Source organism: Nipponia nippon, unplaced genomic scaffold (assembly GCF_047370975.1).
Source record: "Nipponia nippon isolate SJK-2023a ecotype South Korea unplaced genomic scaffold, ASM4737097v1 scaffold_3, whole genome shotgun sequence".
Lineage (NCBI taxonomy): Eukaryota > Metazoa > Chordata > Aves > Pelecaniformes > Threskiornithidae > Nipponia > Nipponia nippon.
The window spans coordinates 5,104,429-5,117,047 of record NW_028262347.1 but is presented as its reverse complement, the minus strand read 5'-3'; the positions used below and the strand labels follow the sequence as shown (position 1 = coordinate 5,117,047).

At 44.1% G+C, this 12,619-nt stretch overlaps 1 protein-coding gene across 3 annotated transcripts in view; it reads left to right on the top strand.

Annotated features, from left to right (window-relative positions):
• Positions 1 to 12,619, top strand: part of SFMBT2 (Scm like with four mbt domains 2) — a 120,421-nt gene that overhangs the window by 21,960 nt on the left and 85,842 nt on the right. For 2 of the 3 annotated variants that reach the window (XR_015706800.1, XM_087767235.1), the window contains exon 4: positions 400 to 640. Coding sequence is in view for 1 of the 3 variants with exons in the window: in XM_087767235.1 (XP_087623361.1) it covers positions 400 to 640 (241 nt within the window). In the remaining 2 variants the exon portion in view is untranslated. Of the gene's footprint in view, positions 1 to 399; positions 641 to 12,619 lie in introns of those variants that run through there. The other variant, XM_087767236.1, reaches the window with a different exon arrangement.

Here is a 12,619-nt window from a genome sequence, read left to right as displayed (position 1 = left end):
TCCATCTACGTCTAAAAAAATAATACAATCCTCCACCCCCTATTTTGCTTCCATTTTAACAACAGTAGAGTACTGCAGAACGAAGGACCATAATTCTCTGTACTGGAGAATTACAGTGCAATGCCAAAGTTCTATTGTAGAGTTTATCCTTGGTCCAGCAGCTGTCTGGAGAGAGCATTTTGTTCCAGGGTTCTGCTCTGGGCCCTGACCCAAATACCAGATCCAGCGAGCGGCTGTGTGGTGCTCAGTTGCTGGCTGGGGTTAAACCATGACAGAGCACAATCAACTCGCATCCTATCCCAGAGCTGCTCTTCAAGGGCAGCATTATCTTGTCTAGCTGGGGAGGGGGTCTTCCTGCAAAGAAGAAAAGGTAACACCATGCCTTTCTCATTTTGTAAGGTTGAAATCAGCCTTCAAAGCAGTTTCCAACCAGGAATGAAATTAGAAGTGGCCAACAAGAGCAATCCGGACACATATTGGGTGGCTACAATCATTACAACATGTGGACAGCTCTTACTGCTTCGTTACTGTGGCTATGGAGATGACCGCAGGGCGGATTTCTGGTGTGACGTGATGACAGCAGATCTTCACCCCGTTGGCTGGTGTACACAGAATAACAAGGTCCTGATGCCTCCAGATGGTGAGTTCTGTGTGTTTTGTTAGGGTCGTGCTCTGGTGTTGGGCTGGTGGTTAATCTCCAGACTTCCAGTCAATCTGGAGTGGGTACTCCAGATCCTCAGTTGGTGTTGGGTGATGCAGTCAGGGTCAGGTCCCCACAGGTCAACGGGTGATTCAGTTTGCCAGTTGGTTTCTAGCAAAGGCATTTTTGCCCTGGTTGGTAACAACAGAAGGCGCTTCTATAGGAAACTGTTTTAAAAAGGAAACTTACTGCTCAAGTGTAAAGCTGTGATTTTCAGTTAGGGGAGAAAATTGTCCTGTTCTTGTAGGAAGGAAGGATGAAATTCAGAGTGATAATAAACTAAGCAAGATCAGTTCGAGTGTAACCAAAACCAGAAGTTGGCTGTGCGAAGTGTTTTGCCCTGAAAGTTTAAAACCTTCCATTGCCAGATTCTTGCAGCTTTTAATGTCAATGATAGATGCACGCGATTAAAGGTAGCAAAATTTGGTCATCATAGGTTAGGACATGTCCTGATTATCAACTCTTAGGTGCACAAAAGCTGAGTGCAAGAGCTCTAGGTTACTGAATGAATATTTAGCCTGCAGCTTGTGCATGCATTTAAGAAAAGTCTCACTTAAAGATTCTACTGCTGAAGTTATTCTTTTACTTTCTGTTGCATGTGACCATCAAAAAAAGTGTATGTGCCATTTGTGTGCCACGTGTGATTTTCCTGGTGTAGGTGTTGCCTGACCTCCCACTGAAGTGAGCTGTAGATGTGGTCCTTGAATCAGAGCTGACATTCTTGCCTTGTGTATGCTGAACTCTGAGCTAAATTTATCTTTTTTGTTCTGGTCTGTGTCTTTTGAATAAACAGAGGATTGATTGCCTAAAAAAAAGAATTCTTGAAGACAAATACGGTTGAGAAATCTGTTGGCTTAACACTAGTAAATCAAGCTGATGAGAGAGGTTGGGTATTTTATTTCATTGGTCTCTTAAGCTACCTTTTATTACGTGGATTATAATCAATGTTACCAGAAAGGTGTACAGTGCCATAAACTAAATCTCAAAATGCCAGAGTCAAGGGGTAAGAGATCTTATCAACTGACTTAGTAGAAAATAATGATTGTTTTATAACTGAAGGCAACTCCTTTTCATGGAAATGTTGGAATCTGCTCTTTGGGTTCGGGCTACTTCGTGTGAATTGTCTTGTTTGAATGACTGCAGATGTGCAGTGCATCATACCTCCTTTTGCCTCTGGCTGGGTGATGAACTGTATGCCAGGGTCTTAAATTTGGGCAACTGCCCTGTTTTGGTTTGTTTTTTTTTTTCCACTTCAATTCTCAGTGAATAAACTCTGTTGAATGTGTCTTAGTATAGTTTTCAGAAAGAATAAATTAAATGCGTACGTTGTAATTTCAAAAGAGATTTAAGCATTTAAGAGCTTGAGTCGTATTTTGGAATGAGGCATCTAAAATGCCCAGGAGGATTTGAGCCTTCAGGACCTCTCTCCCTTGGAAAAGAGAGAGGTCCTAAATGTGCTCATAAATCGCAGAGCTCTTTTGGCTGTTTGCGCACAGGGTTCAGCCTGTGGTAAAAGGTGGCTTTCAAAGATCGTAGCTCCCGTTGGGACACCACAAGGAAGAGGCTGGAATTTCAAGGGTGCCGCTCATCTGCTGTAGGGAGAACTGAGCTCTGACCAGCTTTTAAAGGTAGCTTGTGAGTACTAGACTTACTGTATGCAGATGTCTGGAGTTTGTCCTGTGCTTAATTGCTTGGCTGATCAGTAAATGTATCTTAATGAGCCAACATTCATTGGAATGCTGAGAGTTTTATCTGGTGAAGCCTGCAGATCAGACTTTGCATTTGTTATAATGAAGGTGATGTTGTCTATGAACTCTATGGAGGTTTTTTACCTTTTTAGCATTGCACACTATTTTGTTGTCAAACTTTTGGAAGAAATGAAAGCCAGCTTCAAATTGCATGGACCCGTTTTCTAAGGGCCTGATTCTGCACATCTTGATTACAGTGAGGATATCTGTTGGCAAGACCATGCAAACAGCATGGCCAGGGCCAGTTATCTGTAATTAGGGTTTCATTTTAATCAGGAGCTGTAGGCTTTGGTTAAAAAGCAGGTCTGCCAAACAGGACTTATTTAACAGGCAGAATACCAGCACTGGGACAATGCTCTGTTTCTGCTTACGAATCAGATCGGACTAATCAGTGCTAATCTTATAAACGTGATGCCAGACAAGAAAGGTATAGAGTGATAGGACGAAGAATTTCATTAGATGGGAGAGAGATGTGAAAAAATGGGCCGGTTCAGTTTAGCAAATCAATAGAGCTTGATTTAATGTTCAGCACACACAGAGCTTTTATGGGGCAGCTGCCAAATAATTGTTGTTTATGATCCCAGTAGAAGGAAGTAATTTAATTTACAGACTGTTACGTGATTATTTATTGGGTGACGTTAGTATTGCATCATGGGACCTGCAAGTATAATGTCAAGTCATGTTATGTCCTCCCATGACATTATGGTTCAATGCACTAGAATAGGACTGAGGGCCAAATACTTGAGTTTGCAATAAAATGTATTGGCTTATGAAAGGATGGTGTGAGCGCATATGTGCCTGTGAGCTTCACCCTCCACCCCCTCCTTCCCTGCAGGAAATCAAAGGAGTAGAATTGTAGTTACTTCAAGCTTTGCCATTAATTATATTTTTCTCATTACAAATCGGTGTGTAATTTGAATTGCAAACTCAACTATCCTGGCAGAATAGATCTGTTTACCATTCAAAGCAAAATGAAAATTATTTAAATTAGTTAATATAGAACTCATTTGAATGAATTGGATGTTTATTCATGAACTAGCTGAGGCAAGTGTGAAGCTGTCCTTATGGTCTGTAGCTTTCGCACTGATCAGCTCTAAAGTCACGTCCTGGGACAGAGATTTCTTTTTTATTGCATATTAACTGTGGTGTAGAGCAGTGGGTAGCTACTGCCTGATGTAGCTGAGTGTGAAATTTTCATCCTTTCTGACAAGGCCCCTCAGCAATTGTAATTCAGATGAGGAAGGACAACCTGCCTCAAAGTTCATTGACAGTGGCAGAGCTGTGGTGGTATAGTAGGATTTGTTTCCTGCACTATAGGGGTGGGATGTTACATAGACTTTCCATCAGTTAGTTAAAATTTCCCCTTTATATTAGCCTGCATGGAAGCAGGGGCAGCCTTTATCCCCTCCTATGTCTTATCCAAGCACTGTCTTCATCCTCAGCACAGAGCTGATGCGGTTGTTTTTCAACATCCTCCATCCTTTGGGATGTTTTACCCATTGACCATTAAAAATTAAAGACTAACTAAACTTTCCCTTACTAGTAACTCCTTTAACTGTGAAAGGAAAAGAGGTTTCTTGCCTCCTTTAGCCTGTTATTTCCATGTGCTGTTTTCCTTTGTTGATGACAGTTGGGTTCATGAACACATTCACCGTCGGGTAGAAGAGCAGCGTGGAGAACCTGACAAGCGTAGTAGCTAAATTATGCATTGTGAACCACGCAGAGAGCAGGAACGTCTTTTGATTGACACTCGGGTGTTTTTGTACAGATTGCAGATTTACAGCTGAGCCAACAGAGCCGAATCTCTCCTGGCACTATCTTAATGCATCCTGGGATGCGCTAAAGACACTGGACGACAAGATTATTGTGTACACTTGTAATTGCCGCGGTGGTTCTGCTTTAATGTTATTGACAGATGGAAATTCAAATAGGGCGTTTCTGTGTGCAGATCCGTGCGGTGAGCTTGAGTCTGCTTGCCATGTAAACCAGAAAACGGAGGAGACTGGAGATGTAAAGTAGTACAGCGGGGGGAGAACCAGGTCTATATTTTGGTTTTCCAATGAACTGGTACAGATGGGAAAACCTCTGAACACCATCTATACCTGGATTTGGTGACCAAGATGATAATTATACTGCAATTATGTGTAGGAAAGCAGCCTTTACTTCTCTGTTACACCAATAAAAGGAGGATTAAAGCTGAAAAGCCTGATCTTGGGGTGAAGTGAGTCCCTCTTGAATGGTGCTGAGCTTCATCAAGTGAAACATGCCTTAAGAGCAGTGGACATAAAGCATTTTGCCTGTCCAGACTTTCTGTGAAGGTGAACATCATTTGGTCACTATTTGAAATAGGTTTTTGTGTTTCACTCAGGTCAGGTTAACTTTTATCCTAGATCCAGGCCAAACGAGGAGAATTTCACTCAGATTCTAAGTGCTGGATCTGATTCTGGGCAGGGTATGGATGAAAAAAGAGAGAAGAATTGTGCCACAGCAAACTGGGTTGCCTTCAAATGACAACTTTTTTTTTTTCCCCCTCCTTATTTTACTATTATCTGACTCTATCACAGAGCCAAATCCTGCTCTTTGAGATCACTAATGTAAGGGAGTGGAGAAGTGGATCTGGTTGGCCATGTCAAAACTTATGGCATGAGGACTCACTGGATTCTGCATAGTCAAAAGTCGGTCGGCTGTGTTGCACAGCTGATGTGTGTGCAAGGTGTCAGATAGATGAACAGATAGATAGAAATAAGTTAACTTTGAGCCAATTTTTCCATTTTGTTAGTGCTCAGGTGAAATCATCGAGGGGTGTAGTGGTTAGAACAGATACTGGGGCTGGACTGCAGCAGAAAGTAGTGGGATTGAGAGAAAATGGGGTGCAGGGAATGGGAACTGGAGCTGGTGAGACAGGAGCAAAGAGAAGAGCAAGCCTTGAGCCGTCAGTTTCTGCTTGGGATGTGGATTTGGTGTCATTCAAGACTCCTTAGGTGCACAGGAGGCTTTTTTGAGGGGCACAGCTGGTGATGGTGGTGGAGATGTGGCCCATACACTTGCCTTTCAGCATCATTCTTGGAGGTCGCTTGTGTCTGCAAAGCTTGTCCACAGGTTCTTCAGAGAGTGACACAGAGATAATGTTTCTGAAAATAGATGAAGGCCTCCAGAGCTGGTCTCTCAGAAAATGCGATCACGGATGTTTTTTATTTAAGCGAAGCCAACTTTCCCCTGGTAATCTCATCCCAGAGGAAATAAACTATGCCTGCAGGTCCATGATAATAGTGCAGGTAGAGGGATCAGATGGGCAGGGTGGACTTGTCCTTTTATCTTTGTGAGGAGTTGGCTCGCCTCCACTGACTTATCTGAGATGAGTTTGCTTTTCTACTGGTATAACTGAGAGCAGATCTGGCCCTGGTTTAGCGCTTTCACTGAAGGCTCACCTGAAATATTACTTCCTAAGAGCTTGAGGCTGGAGAAAATCAGTAGACATTCACTGAGCTTATGCTGTTTTACATCAGCTAAGAACTGGGCCCTCGAGCCAAGTAAAATGAAACTCGGAAATCTTCCTTGGCAGGTTGTACTGTCAAAAACTCTGCATATTTCTCAAGTAGTATATAGATTTTTTATTTTATCTCTTCTTTGCCCGATCTTTATCCTCTTATTCCATCAAAACCAAGTTTAGACTAACCTAATGTAAATAGATTGCAGGACTTCTTTATTTTAAATACTGCAAATGACTTCTAGCACAGTGTTTTATGTGTGCTTTTCAAGTCGACTTTAGCAGACTATTAATTATGCAGGGGTGACGTTAGCATAAATAACTAGTCAGCAAATAAATGTCAATTAAATATTCTATTAGCATAGTAGGCAGCTTTATGCATTGGCATAGAACATTTAGCAGATTATAATTAACGAGCATATAAAAAACAGCATTTTTTTTCTTTGCTGTCCTAATGATGGCAGAGAGGAGGAGAGGAGGTAAAAATAATGCCAGCTTTGGCTGAAGAGCCGGGGGTGTTTGGGCTGAAATTTACCCTCGTAGAAGCCATGCCAGTTGACTCTCTTGCCTCTTGGGAGCTTGCAGCAGCTGGAAATCGCTGGAGCATATCATGGCTTGACATCTCCCTGCCAGCCCCATGTAGCCCCTTGCAGACTCGCTCCTGAGAAGAACATATTTTCATTACAGCACCCACAGTAGTTTTTCCTTGTCTTCCTTGGCATGACTCAGATCGCTCAGTCTGGGATGTGAAAATTGAAGAGTTATCCCATTGCTTGTGCGGCATCAGGATAATGTTGTCTTGATAGGGAAAATGGTCTTTTCACTATTGTGTGAAACTGCAAATCTTTTGCACGTGCCTTTGGCTTTAGTTACTTTAAAAAGACTTAATATTGCCAAGTATTACCCTTTTGGGGTAAACTGAGTGTAACAGGCCCTCCCCATGTCTTTTGGGAATGTAAGTAATTGTTGAGCTACTGTGCAAATGTGGCACAGCCTGGCCAGTGGGACAGGCTTTGCAAAAAGTTTGAGTTGTCGACTATCAAATGCAAAGTTTCTGAGCATCTCCAGGTCTGCTGGGCTTGAGGTCAACCTTTTCTGTTTTGATTTTCCTTTTAATATAATATTTCAGGTCTAGAGGCATAATTGCAGAGACCCTTGCAGGCATGAGATGCTGGAAGATTTGCAAGTTGGATGCGGGAGTAAATGATTTATCTACTGTTTCTGTTGTGAAACTCAGTGTGTGAGTGGGAAATGTGAGGTGTGCGCTGCTCTGGCTTTAGTTGGAACTGCTGTGAGTGATGGAGGCTATCAAGGGGAAAAATCAATGTTTGGTTAAACACAGGTCCTTTTGTTTCAAGATTTTCGGGAATGCAGTGGAGGTGGTCCTTAGGGAACATACCTACCATGAGGTTCCCAGCCTTGGCTCTGCAATGACCCCATGGTTTAGGTACATGGTCATGGGGTAGTGTTGGGCTCTCTGGTAAGGGGAAGATTTCCCCTGGGGTGAAGCCTCATCAGCTGTGGTCACTCTTAGTGCTTTTCTATTGAGTTTTTGGTGGAACTGACTTAGAAAAGGTGTTTTTTCCCCTTCACAAAAACCATAAATGCGAAGCCTCTGCTTTGTTCTCATCAGTATTTTCCTTTGGAAAAAAGTAATTGATTTTCCCCTCAAAAATGTCAGGGCAGTTTCTTCTGGGATTAAATACCCAAAATGTTGTCTTGAGTTGCAGCAGTGCCTTATGGGATTCATACGTGGGTGCTGGTCCCTCCTTGCCTTTTTGCCTGGGTTAGACTTTCTCTCAAGAGGGTCTGGTCTCTCTTTATGGAGTCATCCTGAGATGTCTTTTCCTTGATGCCCCATGAGGTGCTCTTGTGCCTGGGGAACCCAGCCCTTGCTGAGGATCAGGCATTTGAAAAAACAAAGCCATGCAAGCTGGTTTAGGTTTCCAGTAAAAAAAAAGCCCAAAGCTTGCACATGAAGTAGGCTCTGTTTATTAAAAGCAAGAAAAGAACACACTTTAATCAAAACCTAATTTTCCAGTAAGAAGCCGTTTCAGCAGAAACATACCCAGCAAGCCTAGTTTCCAGGGACAACGACATCTGCTTATGCTGTATTTGTATTTATTTATTCTCACAAACAAATGGAGTAAGGGAAATGAGAGCAGTCCTGACCAGACAGCCTGCGGTCCAACGACGCAGGGATGCACGCAGTGACTGCAGCCACCAAAACTGCACGGGACTCTGCAGTGTACCTAAAGTGCCTGCTCAGCCTCTGCTTTGGGGAGCTTTTTTTTATTGCTCAGGATTATTTGGGGAAAATTAGCTTTCGCCTGCACCCAGATTAGGTATCAGTGCAACTTCTTAGATAGGTGACAGTTTCACTGATGCAATTGTCCCCACACAGTCCTAATGCAAATCCTGGATTTTTGCACGCTTACGGGTGGAAAGTACTTTCATTTATAAGCATAACCTGTCCTCATTCCTGTACTGGACTGAGCTATATAGTCAGTAAAACTATAGTAAAACAATACTACATAGTTTTACAGCTAACGCTGAAGATAATACAGCACTGTTTACGCTAGTGTGTTATTAACCCAACTTGGAGCATGGGTTTAATCTGTAGGTTGGCTGACAGCCAAGGAAGGGTTCAAGAAGGGGTTTCACTGATGGAGTGAGGTTTGATAACAAATGACTCAGACGTACCGATACTGAAACGAATGCACTTTCTGACTGCTTTTCCCTTGCTTGGGTGGACTGTCTGTCCTGACTTTTATTTCCATGTATTGCTACCGGTGCATGGTGCCTTCCTCCGTAAATGAATGATGTTGCCATTCCCATGGCAGGAACATGGTAAAGCCGCAGTATGGTTTGCAGCACTGTAATGGTCCCTTTTGGGTGGTACAGGGAAGGCTGAACTATTTTAACTACAACTATCCTGTTACGATTAAAGAAGCCGCACTTTGTGTACAAGCAACAGTGGAGCTGAGGATCAGGCTTATTGCAATGAAAACTGAAAGCCTAATCCTTTTATAAACAGTCTGGAGGGGAATGGAGGTGAGGGAAAGAAAAGCAGTGATTTTCGTGGACTTTGACAAGTTATAAATACATCCTGAGTGAAACCAATAGTGTGGAGCTTTATGAAAGATTTAATGAATAAATATTTCATGCCCACATGGTGCTTCTTCAGTAACGCATGCTGTCGGTAAAAAGCAATAAACAAAGAACCTCCTTCAGGGTTTGTTTGGGCTTTTAAATTAAACTAATTTAATCAACTTTTTCAGTCAAGCTTGATATTAGTTCATTTCTGTACACAGCACTGTACTCGGATCTATTTGTTTTCTCCTGATACCTGTTCTCCTGTTTGGAAGATGCTTGAATATCAAAGAATGATTCATTACATCCTGCCCCTATGGTGTGCATCTGGGTTTTCAAGGCAGAGAGCACAGTCTGACTTCCTCCTTACCCTACAGCTTGAGCAGCCAGCCATCCTCTACCATCACAGCTGTAGATGTTTTGGGACCCCAGCTGAGGTTTTCATTATCCATCAGGGAGATTACTTGAGCATGTTGGTCATTTCTGAATGTAAGCAAGAAGCAGGCATCTTTTGAGTTTTGGAAGCCTTCAGCATCCAGCGTGCTGCTGCTCGAAGGACCAGAACTAGCCAAAAGTGCTCTGGAATCTGGCCTCATGTGGGCAGCGAGACTTGCACACTTCTGCAATGGATTGCTGCACAGATTTATGCAGGGAGATTGAAATGCTCCTCCAGCTCAGGCTATTGGCAAAGCTGGGGCTTTGGTGTGCTAGTATCATTGCTTTATGGTTCACTGTCACAACAAATGGCCAGGAGGAGATCAGGATATATATTAGCTCTGTGCTCCATGTCTTTGCAATACTTTAAAAAAAAAAAAAAAAAATCCTCAGACCTGATTTTTCCTTGGGAACAGCAGGACTGTAGCCAATTGATTCTTTCACAGCTGGACCATGCACGCGAAGAGCAAATAAGACACAGTAGGAAGGTGAAAGCAAGGGTGATCGGAGGGGTAGAGCTAACTTTGGGAAGGCATCTGCGGGCAGGGCTGCTCAATGAGCTGAGGATTTGGTCAGACTTGGACACTGATGCACCTTGGCGTGGGGTGGTGGAGTTGGACACAGGTGCATGGAATGGGGCACTTCTCAGCTTCTTTTGCTATGAAAAGGAGTAAAAGTGCTTCCTTTGCAACCACTTGTTTTTGTACTTGGGAACTGAAATTTATCCCTCTTGGCAGGATGGAGTACCTCCCCATGAGGTTTGTGCCACACTATGGGCAGTGACAAAAAAACAGGGGATGTATTAGAAACTGAGAAAGTTTTGCTTGTCCAAACCCACGTAGAGCTATATATAATTTATTTTTTTTAGTGTTATTAAGCAGTGTGTGAGATTGTGTCTGTATAGATCAAAGCCCAAACCCTTTTCACAGCAAAAAGGTTCAACAAAGGGTGCAACTTTGGCAAAGATTGATGGAACAAAACTCCTTGCAGTAGTGCTGAGCTGCGATAGTTGAGTGATCCAGCCCGAAGTGTTGTCAGAACCAATTTCTCCTGCGGCTCCTGACCTCCTGCAAGGAAAGTGTGCTTCGATGGGACTCAAGCTCTGTTCAGGGTGCTCGAAGGGCTTAAGATGAGCAGTTGAGACCCCACAGCTTCACCTTCTGCTGCTCGTGATTCTGGTCGCAGTCCACAGGATAACACTGCAGCCGCTGCTGTGACTAAACCATTGGTTTTGGAGCTGACATTAAGTACAAGTCGTGCTGGAGGAACAAAGATATGGGAGGAAAGGAGTAATTGCAGTGTGAGGCAGAGACTGTGAATGAGAAGCTGTATTTCCAAGGAAATATTGCAGGAAAAGGCTGTGGGCAGACATCAGGCTTTTCTGTGAGTAGAGATTTCCTTGTTCTTTAGCAGCAGGTGAAATGGGGTGGATTTTTGGAAGGTACCTTTGAGACCATTTCAGGTAAAATCTGCCTTCGATGATTGTTGCAAAAAACCCCTTCCATCCGTTGCACAAGCAAGTGAAATCCTTCTGTCAAGGCATTTAAGTGCCAAGGAATGAAAGGATGTAAATTATTTTACAGTTAAAGACCCGTATGAGGCTACTAATAAAAATTTGGTTGAGAAGACAGTAAGTTTTAGAAGTGCTGGCTCTGGTGCTCTGTTTTGAGCCACCATTTGACATCATCCAACTATTTGGTGCAAACCATGTAAATACAGAACAAAATGTGTGACTGTTGAGATCTGTGACTTGGTGAGTTTGTCATTGAGGAGCAATCATAGAAGCACAGAATCGTTAAGGTTGGAAAAGACCCTTAACATCACCAAGTCCAACCGTTAACCTAGCACTGCCAAGTCCACCACTTAACCATGTCCCTAAGCACCACATCTGCACGTCTTTTAAATACCTCCAGGGATGGGGACTCAACCACTTCCCTGGGCAGCCTGTTCCAATGCTTGACCACCCTTTCAGTGAAGAAGTTTTTCCTAATATCCAAACTAAACCTCCCTGGTGCAACTTGAGGCCGTTTCCTCTTGTCCTATCGCTTCTTACTAGGGAGAAGAGACCGACACCCACCTCACTACAGCCTCTCTTCAGGTAGTTGTAGAGAGCAATAAGGTCTCCCCTCAGCCTCCTCTTCTCCAGACTAAACAACCCCAGCTCCCTCAGCCGCTCCTCATAAGACTTGTGCTCCAGACCCTTCACCAGCTCCGTTGCCCTTCTTTGGACACGCTCCAGCACCTCGATGCCCTTCTTGTAGTGAGGGGCCCAACACTGAACACAGTACTCGAGGGGCGGCCTCACCAGTGCCGAGTAGAGGGGCACTATCACCTCCCTGGTCCTGCTGGCCACACTATTCCTGATACAGGCCAGGATGCCATTGGCCCTCTTGGCCACCTGAACACACTGCTGGCTTATGCGGCTGTCAGCCAACACTCCAGGTCCTTTTCTGCCAGGCAGCTCTCCAGCCACTCCTCCCCCAGCCTGTAGTGTTGCATGGGGTTGTTGTGACCCAAGTGCAGGACCCAGCACTTAGCCTTGTTGAATCTCATACAGTTGGCCCCGGCCCAACGATCCAGCCTGTCCAGGTCCTTCTGTAGGGCCTTCCTACCCTCCAGCAGATTGACACTTCCACCCAACTTGGTGTCATCTGCAAGCTTACTGAGGGTGCACTCGATCCCCTCATCCAGATCATCAATGAAGATATTGAACAGGACCTGCCCCAACACTGAGCCCTGGGGAACACCACTCGTGACCAGTCGCCAACTGGATTTGACTCCATTCACCACCACTCTCTGGGCTTGGCCGTCCAGCCAGTTTTTAACCCAGTGCAGAGTGCACTTATCAAAGCAGTGAGCAGCCGGCTTCTCCAGGAGAATGCTGTGGGAGACAATGTCAAAGACCTTACTAAAGTCCAAGTAGACAACATCCACAGCCTTCCCCTCATTCACTAAGCAGGTCACCTTGTCATAGAAGGAGACGAGGTTAGTGAAGCAGGACCTTCCCTTCATGAACCCATGCTGGCTGAGCCTGATCCCTCAATTGTCCTGTATGTGCTGCGTAATGGCACTCAAGATGATCTTCTCCATGACCTTCCCCAGCACCGAGGTCAGGCTGACAGGCCTGTAGTTCCCTGGATATGTCCTTATGCAAGC